Here is an 18,084-nt window from a genome sequence, read left to right on the forward strand (position 1 = left end):
ACTTATCTTGATTGATCGGTACACCGACGGTGGCCAGCGTTTCACTATTCAGCTACCTCAGGGTGTAACGTCTCCGATCAAAACTTTAAATCAGATGCTGAATGCGTCTCATGCATCCAAATATCCATCATATAGCAACTCGTAAATCCAAACCAATACTGTTTATTAACTCACGTTTTCAAAGGAACTAATATTGCAGTCTGGTCATAACAATTCAATTGTATAGAGCCATCAGAAGCAGCACTCCAAGGTACCCAAGATACCGAACTTATGGAGCTGAATGCTGCTAAGCTTCTTCATCGGCTCATGTATTATACATGTACACCAACCCCTTCAAATCATCTTCAGCCAGTTTCTGTGATCAAAATATCCGTCACTTCACATACTGTGTCTACAGGTGAAATCAGGAGAAATTTGGGAAAGTTTGACATTATTCCTCCTTAATTGATTTTCTAAATATTCTACTTTTTATCTCATTAGAGCCATAGAGCGGCATAATTAAAAAAAAAAAAGTCTTAAGTCCATTTTGGGGCTAGAGCGCTAGTCTTCCAAAGTCAGCAGTGTCTAAAGTCCATTCTCGAAAAATACGTCCAAAATATTTTTTATTTTTATTTTTTTAGAATCGTTTAATTATACATCCAGGCGTTTGATCATCCAGACCGCCAAGTCGTCTATCTTTATACCGTGTTCTCGTCCAAAAAATCATCCAAGTACAAAATGCCTAGAAAAAGACCTTTTCAACATAGGATGGGGTCAGCAAAGTGATGGACTGGCCACCCAGACGTAGCAACAGAGTACTGGGGCACCTTACAGGGCACTGCTGTGAACTTCACAAAAAGGGTGCCACATAAACATTTTACCACAACTCCTTGCAGGTCATGGTGAGCCCCCCCCCAAAAAACCTACTATACCCACCTGCAGGTGGCACCTATATGGCAGTACAGTAGGGTTGGGGAGTTTTGGTGGACTCATGAATGCAGGCAGTGGTTAGAGTGGCTTATGGGCCAGGATCCTTCTCTCTATGGTTCAATAGCCCATCCACCATACTACTTAAGCCACTTCTGTGCAGCTCTACTAGGCTTTCCTATGCCAGGTCCTGATGTTCTGGAGGCAGGTATGTACATTTTTGTTCTGATTTTTATGGTGGTGGTGGGGGGGGTGGGGGTCAGTGATCACTGTGGGAGTGTGTAGGGGTCTGTACTTTGTCGCTGCAGTGGTTATCTGGTCACTTTGGATACCTTCTTGACACTTAGACCTGTTTTTAGATTGCCTAAGTCACAACGTATAAGTTCCCTCTAGGCAGTCTCGTCCAACTTTCGATTATTGCTTTAGGACAACTAAGTTTGGTCAGCCCACCTCCTGCCCTAACCACCCCTCAAAAAATGCCCCTTTTCACTCTGGGCGCTCAACGGCAGTCAAAAGGCCTAAGCTACTTTTAGTTACATCTAAAACCCGTTTCAATTATCGGCACTTAGGTCGTCCCAAGTGCCGATTTGCATGGGTTTTTAGATGTATTTTCATTTCGATTATGAACCTCATACTGTTTTCTTAAATTGCTAACCTTCTAAATGCAACAGAAGCTTGATGATCAGCTCTTGAGCATGCACACCAGCTATGTCCTTTATAACTTTAATAGCCACTGAAAGCAAGGATGTGTTCAAACAATTTGGTGTTCCAGAGTGACTAAAGTTACCAAAGCTGGCTTCTGGACTTTAGGAACCCCAATCCTAACAATATCATCACATTGTCCCTTGACAGATGAACTTTCAACAGTTGAACTCTTACACTTTCATCCTTGACTTTTGCAAGCCCCAAGGGAGAGGACACGGCCACAAGAAACCTTTCAAGGAACAAGCTCTATACTTGGCTTGTAGCCCCACTCAGGGCCACTTCAACCTACCACTTTGTGGTTCGCTGAAACTCTAGTGATCCAGCTGAAGTAACAGCCTGAGGTCTGAGGCAGAGTGAATATAGTAAACCACCAAAGTCATCTTCTTTCATGGCAGAACACAGACCAGGTTCAGAGAGAGAGAGAGAGAAGACTTTTTCCCTTCCTCTTACCCATAGCAACACAAAAAGAAAGAGTAATCATGTTTCTTGGAATCCACCTAGAATAGTAGATACTGCCGAATAGAAATTTTAAAATAAATACAACAAATACAGTGTGACAAGCAGAGCTCATTTCACTATGTATGCCTCCACCATCCATCATCTTGGTCTCCTTCAGTCCCTTAATACAGTGATTTTTAGTTAATAACTTAAGAATAGCCATCTGGGTCAGACCAATGATCTATCTAACCCAGTATCCTGTTTCCAACAGTGGTCAATTCAGGTCACAAGTACTTGGCAGAAACTCAAAGAGCAGCAACATTCCAGGCTTCCAATCCCAAGGCAGTTTCTTATCACCAATCAGACAGCAGCAACTAGCCCTCCACTGCAGGATCGTTCATGTCTCTCCCTCTCTCCTCCTGGGGCATACTACTGCTCCCACTCCTGCTCCCATTAAGGATATTATTTGCAACTTTAAAAAAACAGTGAAAGAAAACCAACTGTTAGCTATGACATCTAGAATAAGGAAGAACATTTTAGTTAAAGAAAACTGATAGAAAAAGAATGAATACTTGGTATCTGGTGATATAGTCAATTAACAAACTAGTGGAGAGTTATAATGCATTTCTTGCTTGATTTTATGGAAGGGAAATGGAATCTGTTAATTGTGCTCAGCTATGTATTCTCGTTTATCATATGTTTGTGGTCTGTACCCTTTACCACCACCATCACTTGCATAGGATACCAGCAGTGAGGTTTTACATTGATAAGAGATAAGGGAAATGCAACTACAAGCAACTTAATAACTGAAATAACTTTTAACCAGAGACAGTCAGAAATGCCTGTAGACCTCCTAAGTCAAATGTGAAAAGTACAGAAAATGGAATGATCAGCAGCTAAGTAGGTCCAAGACTCCCAATTTAATGTTTTCTTTCTAGCATCACAGTTAGTATGTGTGTTGTTATGCTTAAGGCATAGACTAGAAGTAGCATGGTCTAGATTGGACTGAAACTCTAACCCATCCACATCACAGTGTTATCTTTAGTGAATAAGCATAATAGGCTGGGTAGTGCTAAGCTTGACCAATAGATAAATAAAATGATGTGGCTTACAAAATCAGAAAAAGAACTCGTCAAATTAATATACCGTATTTTTCGCACTATAAGATGCACCTAGGTTTAGAAGAGGAAAACCAAGAAAAAAAACATTTTGAACCAAATTGTATACTAATATATTTAATAAAATATACCAGGCTTTGCACCCAGCCCCCCACCCTCCTTGCCAGGCTCTGCACTCTGCCCCCCCTTCCCTACCAGGCTGTATAGTCTTTTAAAAAATCTTCCAAGATGGAACATTGAGGATAAATTTTCCAAAGATTTGTCCATGTAAAAAATGCCCCATTTGCAACAACTTCTTGTTTTTCCTTAGCCTTATTCTGTAGTTTCCTCACACCCTCTCCCAACCAGAATCTGTAACTATCAATCTTCCTTTCTCCTCTCATATTCTACCCATAATCCCTCCCATACTCTCTTCTCTCACCTTCTATCTAGCACTTTAAATTTTAAACTCTTTAGGATAGGACCACCTCCCTTCACATTAGCTGTTACCATATTTTTTTAAATTGCCAGCTACAATTTTTTAAAAATAGGGACAGTATATTCAGTGCTACTCAATGAATAGGTGGCAGATCGGCCACTGTCTATGTAGCAACAATATTCTGCCACTGTACAGAGAGCCTGTGTGGTTTACTTTCTCTCAGTAAAAATTTAGGCTCTTTTTTTGTTATATATAGGAAATATGACTCCATAATAGCTAACTTCAATTTATTATCTAGGTTTGAGATAAAAATGCTACCAGAAACATGGAGGACATTTTCAATATTGCGTCTAAGTCTGTCTTTGGAAGTTTCCTGCAGATGTATAAAAGTTGAGGTGGGGAAACATCAATTTTTAAAACCGTTAGACATCCACGTTTTTTTGTTTTTCCCCAAAAATTACCTATTTAGACATCTTGGCCCTTTGGATGTCTAACTTTTTTGGCCATTTTTTATTTCAAAAATATCCAAGTTCAAAACAACTAAATGAAACCCATTTGGACACGTGAAGGTCCAGCATCTTAATGTACTGGCCACATAAACTTGCCAACAGGGCAGCGATGCACCATAGGGGGCACTGTTGTGAACTTCACATAAAGGGTGCCAGGTATATATTTTACCAAAAACCCCTTTTACTGTATAATAAGTCCTCCAAAACTCTGCCAAAATGTACTATATTTACCTGTCTACCACCTCAGCCCTTATGCCTGCAGGTATCACCTATATGGCAGTATAGTGGGTTTTGGTGGGCTTACAGTTTCCACCATAAATGTAGTGGGTAGCGTGGGATATGGTCCTGGATCCCCTTCTCTATGGTTCACTACACTGCCCACTAGGCTACTACAGACATCTGCTTGCTGCTCTATTAGGATGTTTCATAATATCTGCAGAAGCAGCACATCACTGCTGGAATGTACTGTTTCAAATTTTTTTTTTGGGGGGTGGGAGGGAGTCATTGACCACTGGGGGAGTGGGGGGGGGCTATGCATTCATCCATCCAGTGGTCATCTAGTCAGTTTGGGTACCTTTTTGACACTTAAGTCTTTTTGAAAACAGGTACATAATATAAGAATTGCCATACTGGGATAGACTGAAGGTCCATCAAGCCCAGTATCCTGTTTCTAACAGTGGCCAACCCAGGTCCCAAGTACCTAGCTAGATCCCAAGTAGTAAAAGATTTCCTATGGGAGGGGCCTTTAGCGCTTGGGCCAATCAGAGCTTAGGCCTTTCCCTGGTGCATTCCAGGATGGACCGGGAAGGGGAAGGCCCTCCATTTTGTAGAGTCAGACCTGCCGGCTGGAGGAAGTAAGCATCCCTCCGGCTAGCCTTGGACTGAGATGTATGGGGGGGGGGGGGTTGGACATCACCGACAGCAGGAAGGAGTGGGCATCCCTTCTGCTGAGGGATTTGTCGGGGGTGGGAATCATCATCAGCAGGACGGAGTTGGCATCCCTCCTGTTGGGGGTGTCGGAAGGACGGAGACCCCAACAGCGGGAGGGAGTGGGCATCCTTCCTGCAGTTTTGTTCTTTTTTTAAAATGTGTGGATGTATTCTGTGCGTGTGCCGATTACTATAACCTGCGATTGATCACAGGCAAAAATAGCGACCCTCCGTGAACCTCATTTGCATGTGCGGGTGTTTGAGAATGACTCATCTTTTGCAAAATGTTATATTTATATCTGTGACAAATTTTACTGTGAAGTTTTGAGAATCTTCCCCTCAGTATTTTATAGAACTCTATCATATCACCCCTGAGCCATCTCTTCTCCAAGCTGAAGAGCCCTAGTCACTTTAGCTTTTCCTCATAGCAACGTAGTCCCATCCCTTTTATCATTTTCATCACCCTTTTCTGAACCTTTTCTAATTCCGCTATATCTTTTTTGAGATACAGCGACCAGAACTGCACACAGTATTCAAGAGCAATACAAGGGCATTATAACATTTTCATCTTTGTTTTCCATTCCTTTCCTAATAATTCCTAACATTCTATTTTCTTTCTTAGTAGCCGCCCTACATTGAGCTGAGAGTTTCAATGTATCCTCAACGATGACACCTAGATCCTTTTCCTGGGCAGTGACTCCTCACGTGAAACCCAGAATCACATAGCTATAGTTCGGGTTCCTCTTTCTCACATGCATCATTTTGCACGTGCTCACATTAAATGCCATCTGCCATTTTGATACTCAATCTTACAAAGCCCTTTTTCAATTTTTCACAATCCTCTTGCGATTTAACAACTTTGTGTCATCTAACTCCAAATGTCCAAATGACGCCCTGGGCATCTTGGAAAAAAAAAAAAAGGTTTTGATTATTTCTGCAAGACGTTCAAGAGCTAAGCCTGCCCTAAACATGCTCCCTTAACACTTAGATGTCTAAAAACTTAGTTCTGAAAATCGGCACTTGGACATTTTGGTGATTAAAATGTCCAAGTTCTGGTTTATACCGTTTTTATGGACGTCTGCAGTTTTTTGAAAATGAGCTCCATAATAACATAGCAGATGATAGCTTGGTCCATCCGGTCTGCCCAAAAAGATGTATCGTATAATATCATATGCTTAACAGTGTATGCTAACATGTTGATTTGTCCTTCCCATTTTTGGGACACAAACTGAAGAAGTCTGCCCAGCAATATTCTTATTTGCTAATCACTAGAGCTGCCATCAGAGCATCACTCTAGCCCAGTGGTCTAAAACTCACAACCCGGGGGCCACATGCAGCCCGCCAGGTACTATTTTGAGGCCCTCGGTATGTTTATCATAACCACAAAATTAAAATACTGTAAAACAGTTTCTTGATCATATGTCTCTTTAGCTATAATTTACAATATTATTATTAAGACTTAGCCAAAAGGAAAGATATAAAAACTATAAAGAGTTTTACCTCATGCAAAATTGTCATTTCTTTAATAAGACATTAACTGTTTTTTCTGCGGCCCTCTGAGTACCTACAAATCCAAAATGTGGCCCTGCAAAGGGTTTGAGTTTGAGACCACTGCTCTAGCCTATCCAGATCTGTCTAGCCATACCCAGGGTATAGACCATAAAAGTCGGCCTGGTTCTGCCCTTGTTTCCCAATTAATGGAGTTGCCATCTGGTTTGATGCAACTGTAGTATCTGCTGGTCTCACTTGGACCCACATGGACTTATAGCCAAAAACTGAACTGGAGTGCTACAAGAAAAATGATTCTGAAAATTCAGTTAAATGGAAAAAATACTTTCCAATTGAATCACTTTTGCATGCATACAGTAGCATAATATACCCCATCAAACCATCTCACCACTGCAGCTTTCAGATGACCTGATTCTGCCTGAGGCTCATTGCTATTACTCCCTCTAAGGCAGTGGTCTCCAACCTTTTTCATTTAAAGGGCAGTAGTGTGAATACAAGAAAGCCCAGAGGGCCATAAAAAGATTTCAAGTTTATACCATAAATGAGACGCCTAAGTAACACATTTAAGAGATTGTTTGCAGTTACTGTATCAAGTGGGCAAGATTGAAATTAACATATTTACAAGATTTTAAGAACATTCCAGCAAATAGTTTTAGGGCTACAATGGGTGACTCCAGGGTCCACTTGTTGGAGACCAATGCTCTAAGGATTAGTGTGCGGATCGCCGGACTCAATGGACCTTGGGTCTGATCCGGTGATGGCAGTTCTTATGTTCTTATGTTCTTCTTATGTCTTATCATTGATTCTTAAACAAAACCTGTCTGGGGGGCATCAGCCATTCAAGTTTTCAGGATATCTGCAAATATGTACTGTTGAGTTCAGACGATGGAGGTGGTACATGCAAATCTACTTCATGCATATTCATTGTAGGATATATTGAAAACCTGACTAGTGACCCTTCAGGAGAGATATAAGAACCACTGTTATAAAACTTTATATTAGAGCCTTTTGGAACAATGCTGTATTATCAGCCAGAACCAAGAGCAATGGCTGCTGGAATGGGATACTCCCCAAATATTATCTAAAACTGGGTCAGGGATGGATGAAAGATTTCTTGAGCATCTCTTTCCTGCATGGAAAGTTGTCTTACCTATATTTTAATGCACTGTAGAAGGCCCATGTTTTTCAGTGGCAGTTAATGATTGGACCGGGGGATGGAGATGTTTGAGTTGTTGGGTTTCCTGCATTGTAGACTTTGTCCCATTTTCGTAAGTTTGCCTGGACCTTCGGTATTTGTTACCGGCAATCATTTTTTTTTTCTTTAATATTATTATTTTTCATTGTATGCTGCTTAGACATGTTGATTTGGTTTAGCAGTTTATCAAGTACTATTAATCATGAGTCTGAAGCAAGAGGACTAGAAGGCAGCAAGGAGATCAGTCAAGCCAGCTGAAGTGGCCAAACTATCCTTGCCTCTTTATTCTTTTACAAGATGGGTCAATAATTGCATTATGCAGCAGGTAAAATTGAGCATCTTCCATCAGCCTCTCATTTCTTTGCTGTGCCTCAGCTGCCTCTATACCTGTGTTTTCTGTGCCTGCTGGCTTCTTATCAGCCAAGCAGTTAGTGGTAGAGGATGAATGACAAGGTTTTTTTTCCCACTATATTCCTCCTCCGCTTTCCACTAGACTTCTTAAACTGATTTTGGGGCAGGTCTATTTTTTTCTACAGTGGTTGCCTTCTGAGACATGAAGAGCTGCAAAGAACACATGGAGAAAGTTGTAAACTGACAATTATTACTGCTGTGTAAAAAGGAGTCCTAATACTGTATAAACTCGAATATAAGACAATCTGAATATAAGTCAAGGCACCCTCCCCCCAAAAAAGGTTGACTTGAATATAAGCCGGGGGAGGGGTTTAATATTCATGTACCCTGCCCTGCCAGGCTCTGTACCCAGCCCCTCTCACTCCCTACCCTGCCAGGCTCTCCACCCTGTCCCCCTTCCTCCCTGCCAGGCTCTGTACCCTGTTCCACATCCCTGCACTGTACCCTGTCCTCTCCTCTATCTCAATGTCCTGAAGACCTCCACCAAGCCTGCCTTATGACCTGGTGGTCCAGTGGTAAGCTGGGACAGGAGGGATCCCTCCTGTCTCCTGTCCTGGCCAACTCTGACAATTTTTTTAACTCTCTCTTGCCTCCCCCATGTCCTTTTTTGAATCCCTGGTGGTCCAGCGGTGTACTGGGCAGGAGTGAGCTTTTTGCGCTTCTGCCTGACCCTGAGCCGCTCCCTGAATGGCTTGCCACCAGTTCTCACGAGTCCCGCAAGAACTGTGAGCGGCTCAGTGCTGGGCATGAGCGCAAATATCTCACTCTTGCCCGGTACACTGCTGGACCGCAAGAACTTACAGCAGCCATTCAGAGGGGCTCAGCATGGGGCAGGAGCACAAAAGGTACGTGGGAGGGAGGCAAAAAAAATTGTCAAAGTCGGCCAGGACAGGAGATGGGAAAGATCCCTTCTGTCCCGGCCCACCAGGTCTTATGGCAGGCCCAATGGAGGCCAATTTTGGGCGCTGACCCCAAAATAAGACGAGACCCTCATTTTTGGGCTTTTTTTTTTTGACCCAGAAATCTTGTCTTATATTCGAGCATATACAGTAATCTCTTTTTTTGGTTCTGGAGAAAACTGTGTTCTTTTTGTATGTTGGGCTTTTTATTGAACTAGTGTTTAAGAATTATCTAGGATGGTACAATACGTACCAACATTTGAAGAAGGGACCTAAATGGTCTTATAATTATTGTGTCAGTCTAATAAAAGGCATCCCAGTTTGAAAAGAATCATAAATGGGAAATTCAATTTAACTGCATGCTTTTTCAATTTAACAACGGCTACTGAGTTTACCATATGGTGCAAATGAAAGAAAGAGATCATGATGTTTCTTCTCTGAGCTCCCTTCATTAGATAATGACTGCATGATGCTATCGTTTTCAGACAGAGCCATTCTACCTTTTTTCATGGCAGTGAGTCTTGTCACCAGCAATTCACTTTGAATTTTACTTGTTTGTTAGAAGTGGTTGTAATATATTTTTAAAATGGACTGTTCATTCTAGAGCACATTTTTTTCCCTTACAGAACAATTGCTGAAATGATTAAGGAGAATATATTTATATTGTTTGCAAACTTCTTTTTGCAGGTCGGTGTTCCCTGTCGTAGAGATCTACAAGTGCTGATCAACATTTTATACTTTTATCCGTGTTGAAGATGTGAAGGACACTAGTTCTCTCAGAACCACTAACAGTCAGAAACTACCACGGTCCTTGTAAAAGAACAAAATTAACTTTATTTTTTAATAGTCTCTCAGGGAGTTTAGTGGGATTTATTCTTCTGAAAGCCTGGCCAAACATAAAAAATGGAAGATCAGCAATTGTATAAGACTAATAATCATGTGGTCAACAATAACGAGCCTTTGTTTTATCAACCACAGCAGTCCAATTCTGTCTCCACTGTAAGTGGTGGTTTGAATCACAGCTATGGCTCATCAGCAATGAATGTATCTCAGTTGTCTCCTGTGTCTCCCCATTTTCCCCAAGATGCAAGGGATAATTTAACAATAGCTCCCAAGAATCTTGGGGCAACAGAATCATCTAGACAAACAAGTTGGACACACAGTGGCTCAGGAAACAGCTTAAATAGTCAAAACAATCAGAACCTTATGTGGAATAACCCAGGTCAGGATGACTCAACGGATGGGTATTACTACCCATATTCTTCTCAAGCCAATGAAAATCAATCACAGGTTGTGACTAGTGGTGTTCTTCATAAATTAGACTCGTTTACTCAGGCATTTACTAGCCAAAACTTAAAAATTGAAGCTCATAGCATGAACCAAGGCTTGCATACTCAGTCTTCGCTTATGGAAAATGCCAGTGACAGTGCACTTAGACATCTGCTGTCTCAGAAACCTGCAGCCGAACAGCACTCTCTTGCTCCCAGCACGCAGCGATATCAACCACTGTCACAGTCGGTGCACCCGAGCTTTGCAAGCCCGCAACAAAAGCAGCAGATGCAAGCCATGCAGCAGCAGCAGCAGCTATATTATGATTATTCACAACATATGCCACAGATGCAGGCGCAGCCTACCCTGCCTCATGGGCAACAGCCTATGCAACAAGTGCAGCTCCCGCAGATGTTGCCACAGCAAATTCAATATTACATGCAGCAGCAACCGGGACAGCAGCATCTCTCAATGCAAGACATGCAGCAGCAACAAACACGACAGCAGCAGCAGCAGCCACAGTGTTCGTTACAAATATCTCAGTATTACCAAACACACACAGTTATGCAGCAGTTGCACCAGGTTGTGCAGCAACAGCAGCAGCAGCAGCAGCAGCAACAACAACCGCCCCACCACCACCACATGCCACTACAGCCTCCGGCTTATCACAGGGACTATAACCAAAAGCCTCTGCACGAGAGACACCAGTATCCCCAGGAACATCCTGTGCAGCTCATGCAGTTGGGAGCATTACCTCAATATTTTTACCAAAATCCACAGCAGCAGTACAGTCAGCTGTATCCACAGAATTTATTACAGCAGCCACAGCAAGAAGTCGGTCAACAGAAGCAGTACCAGAATGAGAACAGGACTCAGGCTCTGTTGGGTGCTTATACTGATGTCACAACAACAGACATGGTGGAGAGTCATACAAGGCAAGACATGAGTACTGGAGAGACTGCAGTGCCTCACCAACCCGCTGTATCGCAGCCTGCTGCTCATCCGGTGAACACCAAAGGACTGCCGAAGTCCTCAAACGTGTTGTGGTCTCAGGTATGAATAATGCGCAACATTCGTATAACTTGCATTTGCTTAGAGTTTGGGTTTGTGTACTGTCTGAGATTAGAAAGCAAATGTTTTTAGTAAGTAGAATGCATGAGTCAGCATTGCTTACATATGTTCTTCATAGTGTGACTAGCTGTGAAAACTGCTTAGTTGTGAATGCTGTTCTCAAGGAATTACCGTATTTTCACGCATATAACGCGCGCGTTATACGTGTTTTTACAAACCGTGCATAACCTTGCGCGGTATACGCGTGAGCGCGTTGTACAAAATTTTTTTTACATAGTTCCCCCCCCCCCGATGTCCAATTCACCCTCCCCACAGGACTGCTCGCACCCCCACCCCGAAGGACCGTTCGCACGCACTCCCACCCCCACCCTGAAGGACCGTTCGCACCCCCACAGCCTCCCGACCCCCCCCCCCATCATGTAAAAGCTCCTACCAGTGTCCTGCTGCTTCTTCTTGGCGGTCCCAACACCCGACACGATCGGGGCAAGAGGGAGCTCAAGCCCTCTTGCCCCAGCCAACCGCGGCACCCCCGACACGATCGGAGCAAGAGGGAGCTCAAGCCCTCTTGCCCCAGCCAACCGCGGCACCCCCGACACGATCGGGGCAAGAGGGAGCTCAAGCCCTCTTGCCCCAGCCAACCTCGGCCCCCCCGACACGATCGGGGCAAAAGGGAACCCAAGCCCTCTTGCCCCGCCGACTCCCCAACTCCCCGACAATATTGGGCCAGGAGGGAGCCCAAGTCCTCCTGGCCCTGGTGACCCCCCCCCCATTAGTTGTTCGGGCCAGGAGGGAGCCCAAACCCTCCTGGCCACGGCGACCCCCTCCCCCCACCCCGCACTACATTACGGGCAGGAGGGATCCCAGGCCCTCCTGCCCTCGACGCAAAACCCCCCTCCCCTCAACGACCGCCCACCCCCCTCAAGAACCTCCGACCGCCCCCCCCAGCCGACCCGCGACCCCCCTGGCCGACCCCCACGACACCCCACCCCCCTTCCCCGTACCTTTGTGTAGTTGGCCGGACAGACGGGAGTCAAACTCGCCTGTCCGGCAGGCAGCCAACGACGGAATGAGGCCGGATTGGCCCATCTGTCCCAAAGCTCCGCCTACTGGTGGGGCCTAAGGCGCTTGGGCCTATCAGAATAGGCCCGGGAGCCTTAAGTCCCACCTGGGCCAAACCCGACCATGTGCCCAAGGCCCCGCCCCCAGGAGGGACCTAAGGCTCCCGGGCCTATTCTGATTGGCCTAGGCGCCTTAGGCCCCACCAGTAGGCGGAGCTTTGGGACGGATGGGCCAATCCGGCCTCATTCCGTTGTTGGCTGCCTGCCGGACAGGCGGGTTTGGCTCCCGTCTGTCCGGCCAACTACACTAAGGTACGGGGAAGGGGGTGGGGGTGTCGTGGGGGTCAGCCAGGGGGGTCGCGGGTCGGCTGGGGGGGGCGGTCGGAGGTTCTTGGGGGGGGGCGGTCGTTGGGGGGAGGGGGGTTTGCGTCGAGGGCAGGAGGGCCTGGGATCCCTCCTGCCCGTAATGTAGTGCGGGATGGGGGTAGGGGGTCGCCGTGGCCAGGAGGGTTTGGGCTCCCTCCTGGCCCGAACAACTAGCGGGGGGGAGGGGGGTCGCCAGGACCAGGAGGACTTGGGCTCCCTCCTGGCCCGATATTGTCGGGGAGTTGGGGAGTCGGCGGGGCAAGAGGGCTTGAGCTCCCTTTTGCCCCGATCGTGTCGGGGAGTCAGGGGGGCAAGAGGGCTTGAGCTCCCTCTTGCCCCAATCGTGTCGGGGGTGCCGCGGTTGGCTGGGGCAAGAGGGCTTGAGCTCCCTCTTGCACCGATCGTGTCGGGGAGTCGGGACCGCCAAGAGGAAGCAGCAGGACACCGGTAGGAGCTTCTACATGATGGGGGGGTCAGGAGGCTGTGGGGGTGCGAGCGGTCCTTCAGGGTGGGGGTGCGGGTGGGAGTACATGCGAGTGGTCCTTCGGGGTGGGGGTGCATCGGTCCTGCTGGGGGGGGGGGGGTGAATCGGACGTCGGGGGGGGCATCAGGCTTTCAGGGTAGGGACAGGAGTTCAAGGGGGAGAGGAAAGTCGGGGCGGGCGAAAGGAGAGTCGGGGTGGCCAGAGGAGAGTCGGGGTGGGCGAAAGGAGAGTCGGGCAGCGACGGGAGAGTTGGGCAGCATGCGCGGTATACGGGTGTGCGCGGTATATAAAAATTTCTGTTCATAAATTTGTGTTTTTCACGCGCTATACCCGTGTGCGCGTTTTACACGGGTGCGCGTTATCTACGTGAAAATACGGTACTGCTTGAGCGATGAGTAGCAATCTTCTCTACATATAAAAGTGGCCTACTGCCTTCAGCGCTAGTGTCTGGCCAGTACTAGCAAATATCATCCATAGTGCCAATCAGCAAATTAACTTTGTGCTCCACAGCACAAAGTTACCTTTCTGAAAAACAAAACATTAGTGCGTGCATGTTTGGGGGTTTTTTTTGTTTGTTTTTTTTTGTAAATCTTTATTAGTTTTCAATTATTAACAGTGCAATACTGTGAATTTAAACATAAATGAATCAAACAAAAGCACCTTAAATATACAAATATTTCAACAACTAACATTTTCATCCCCCTTCCCCTTAACTAATGAAAATAAAACCACATGTATAATTTCAATAAAATAGATATAATGAATAATAATTATAATGTTTTCCCTGCTCCCTCCCTCCCACCCTGGATGTGTAAGGAGGACAGATACAAAGAAAAGGTACATGACAACCATTGTGACTCAATAAATGATGTCAGTGGGCTCCACACCTACTATATCGTAAAATTTCAGCATTTGTTCTTTCATATTTATTCAAGGATCAAAGATTCCACTATAAGAATCTGTGTCTTAAATAATTACTGCAGAGAAAACGGTGCTGCTCTAGTTACTCAGAAGCCACTTCGGGTGCCACCTCTGAGTTTTAGACCACAAAAGCCCCAAGAACACACATCATAAAATTACTATAATTGGGAATTAGGACTAACTAATCTCCATTGAATCAGCAATTTATAAGCAATATGGATCCCTTTTACAAAGCCGCAGTAATGATTCTCCTGCAGCAAATGCACCAAAGCCTAAAGGAATTGAATGGGCTTTGGTGCATTTGCCATTGGGGAATCCCTACCAGAGCTTTCTAAAAGGAGCCCATAGTTAGTTAAATAATTTGTTTGCTTTTTTTTAACGCTTGCATAAGAAAGGAAAATGTTTCTTTTACTAAATGAAAGTTGAAAGTCTTGCTTTTACATGTAGTAATGCCAGACCTCATTGGATCTCTTTCTAATGACTATCTCTGAAAAATCTGGAAAAAAGTATTTTGGTGAAATAAAAATATTAAAAAAAACAATGATGGTGAACAATTTTTACATCAGTAATTAACCCTCCCTTTTATCAAGTTGCGTTGCCAAGGAGCATGAGCAGAATGCTGAGCCATCAATTTGAATCAAATGGGTGACTTGGCATTTAGCTTGCGCTGCTTGGCAATGCAACTTAATAAAAGTGTGTGTGTGTGGGGGGGGGGGGGTGTAAATTTCTACAATAAATGTTCTCCTTCTTTTACTTGACAAATAGCATGTGCTGTAAGAATTGGGTAAGTGGCCCAGCAAGAAAAAGATGCTGATGTTATATTACTGGTCTACTACACCTCACCTATTGCTTTAGATCTTTCTTGTTTACAAAATTGCCTTTCAAAGATATCACAGTGGCTGTCAGGTCATCACATGGTTCTTAATCCTGAAAAAAATACTACTTCATTGATTCCTAAATTCTGGAATAAACAAGTCTAGGTAGTTTATTCATTTCGCTGCCTGAGAATAATTATTGATTCCCAGTTATCATCCACTACACAGATATTGGCTGTAGTTAAATCTGGCTTTTATGCCCTAAGAAGACTTAAAGGGGTTCGTAACCTTGTTGATAAAGAGTCATTGCTAAAACTTTTCTATGCATTTATAAATTTGAAATTAGATTACTGTAATGTGATCTATGTGGATCTCCCCAAATTTCAATTGAAACGACTTCAGACATTATAAAATACAGCAGTGAGAAATATTTTTTTATAATGCGTGGAAATACGATCATGTATATTCTTATAAAGCAGTTACATTGGTTGCTGGTTTATTTCTGAATATGGTTCAAAATTCTAACCTTGACTTATAAAACACTACACTCAGGTATTCCTGATTATTTGGCATCGTTAATCATTCCATAGTCCCCGTCTATGATTCTTCGATCTCGGCCTAAGGGACAATAGACTAGTAATTCCGCACCCTTCAGAAACAAAATGGGAGTGAACTAGAAATTCAGCTTTTTTTTTTTTTTTTTTGCAATAGTGCTCGCTTTATAGAACACTTTACCATCGAGTCTACGCTTAGAACCTTCATATACTGCAGGGGTAGGAAACTCTGGTCCTTGAGAGTCGTATTCCAGTTGGGTTTTCAGGATTTCCCCAATGAATATGCAGGAGATCTATTTGCATGCACTGCTTTCAGTGCATATTCATTGGGGAAATCCTGAAAACCCGACTGGAATATGGCTCTCGAGGACCAGAGTTCCCTACTCCTGATATACTCGGTTCCGAGTCCTTCTAAAATCTTATCTTTTCAAACAAGCTTTTTGTTAACTTGATAATAGAGAACACAATTTTGCAGTGATGTACTTTGTATGAAAGCATTGTGCTATCCTATTTTAATGGCATTCCTTTTATTTTAATGTGTTTTTATTTCATTTATTTGTTGTTTTATTTGATATCTATTTCATTGTAACCTGCCTTGAATTGTGAAATGTTCAGGACACAAAAGGAGAAAATCTGGAGTGGAAAATGTGCAAGTCGACTATCTCAGTCACAGACTGCCCCCCAGGCATTCAAATCTATTGTTCGGCAGATTAACCATCCCTCCTAGCTGTATCCCCCACCCTGGCATCCTGTTTGTTTTTATTGTCTGTTTCGATTGTAAGCTGTTTCTAGCAGGGACTGTCTCCTTCATGACTCTGTACAGCTGGTAGTGCTCTAGAAATAATTAATAGTAGTAGTAGTATCTGATGGCCTCAGCAGTAAACTCAAAAGTGGCTGGCTTTTATAGCCGAAGATACAAACCTGGAAGCGTGGGGTTGGACGCGTTAGTCCAGCCGTGGCTGGAGATGGGGCTCTTATACATGTTACCCCGTGGCCCATGCTAGGTTGAGTCATTCGCAAGATCATGAGTCATCCAGGGCACCTGATTGGCCCCACAGATCATGCTATACAGACTTAGTTTGCCTCCAGAGACTGCCAGTCCAAGTACATCTTCTCACTTGGGGACTGGTCGCTATAGAGAATCCGGAAGTCTTTGGGCTTCCTGCATTGCTCGTGAGCAGGCTGCCCTGATGAGTAAGGGTTACTCGGACTTGGTCATCACCGCTCTGCTTAGAACTAAGAAGTCATCAACGGTGGCAGCCTATGCTAAGGCCTGGAAATCCTTTCAGCACTAGTGTGCTGTGGATGATGTAGAGCCCTTACAAGCACTGATTTTAGTAATCCTGGACTTTTTGCAAGAGGGACTTTGGAAAGCTCTGTAGGTTGGACCACTGAAAGTGCAGATAGCAGCTCTTTCCTGTTTCCAATCTCGGGGGGGAGGGTGGGGGGGGAGGAGAGGCTTTCTTACCAGATGTTGGCTGGTTCATTAAAGGGGCTCTGGTGCATCTCCCATTCCCATCCTGAAATCTTAACATTATAGTGCAAAGTCTTAGTAGAGCTCTGTATGAGCCTTATGGGAGGTTTCCCTTCTGGATCTTATTGTCAAGACAGTGTTTCTGGTGGCGATTACATCAGCGAGACGAGTCTCTGAGTTATAAGTTCTGTCCTGTGGGAAGGCGTTCCTTAAGATTACAGAAGCAGAGCTTTCCTTGCACAAGGTTCTGTCCTTCTTAACGAAAGTAGTCTCTGCCTTCCACATCAATCAGGAAGTCTGTTTGCCTGCTTTTCACCCTATGGGGTTTAAGAAAAAGGATAAAGTGTTTCATTTGCTAGATGTCAAGCAAGTGCTTCTCCAGTACCTCGAAGTTACTAATGAGTTTCACGTATCAGATCACCTTTTTGTTCTGACAGACAGGCTAAGAAAGGGAGGCTGGCTTCTAAGGCCTCGATTTCCAGATAGATTACAATGGCCATTACCTCCACATATGTGAGCTATGGTAAACAGCTGCCAATCGCATTGAAAGTGCACTCCATCAGAGGAATTGCTACCTCTTGGGTGGAGACTGGGGTTGTTTTACCTGAGGAAATCTACAGAACAGCTACATGGTCTACCCTTCATACCTTTAGAGTAAGCGTAGCAGCCAGGAAAGATGCTGCTTTTGGGCTTCCGTTTTGAAGGCAGGCTCAGTGGGGCCTACACTAGACTTAGGAGACTGCTTTGATACATCCCTAGTGTTCACAAATACTAGACACATTGCACTAGAAAAAAAAGATTACCGTAGTTTCTTACCTGCTTACGCCCTTCAGCACTATAGAAGGGATAAATAGTAATAGTAGTAGTAGTAGTAATTACTTCCATTCTCTTCTTTCTTGTAGATGTGTAGTAATCCTGAAGCCCCGCCCTATAAGTCAGCTTTGCCTACCTTCTACCTTGGGATCAGTCTGGCTTAGGAGATTTCTTTGTCTCTCAGATAAGCTGCAAAGAAAGAAGAAAACCACATTATGCAAG

The 18,084-nt window shown here is 44.4% G+C and overlaps 1 protein-coding gene across 1 annotated transcript in view; it reads left to right on the forward strand.

Annotated features, from left to right (window-relative positions):
* The window catches only part of TRERF1 (transcriptional regulating factor 1), a 274,217-nt gene that overhangs the window by 131,932 nt on the left and 124,201 nt on the right, over positions 1–18,084 (forward strand). Inside the window, 1 exon segment of the mRNA XM_033937927.1 lies at positions 9,725–11,359. Within this exon segment, the coding sequence (XP_033793818.1) occupies positions 9,941–11,359 (1,419 nt within the window). The 5' untranslated portion in view covers positions 9,725–9,940.

Source organism: Geotrypetes seraphini, chromosome 3 (assembly GCF_902459505.1).
Source record: "Geotrypetes seraphini chromosome 3, aGeoSer1.1, whole genome shotgun sequence".
Taxonomy (NCBI): domain Eukaryota; kingdom Metazoa; phylum Chordata; class Amphibia; order Gymnophiona; family Dermophiidae; genus Geotrypetes; species Geotrypetes seraphini.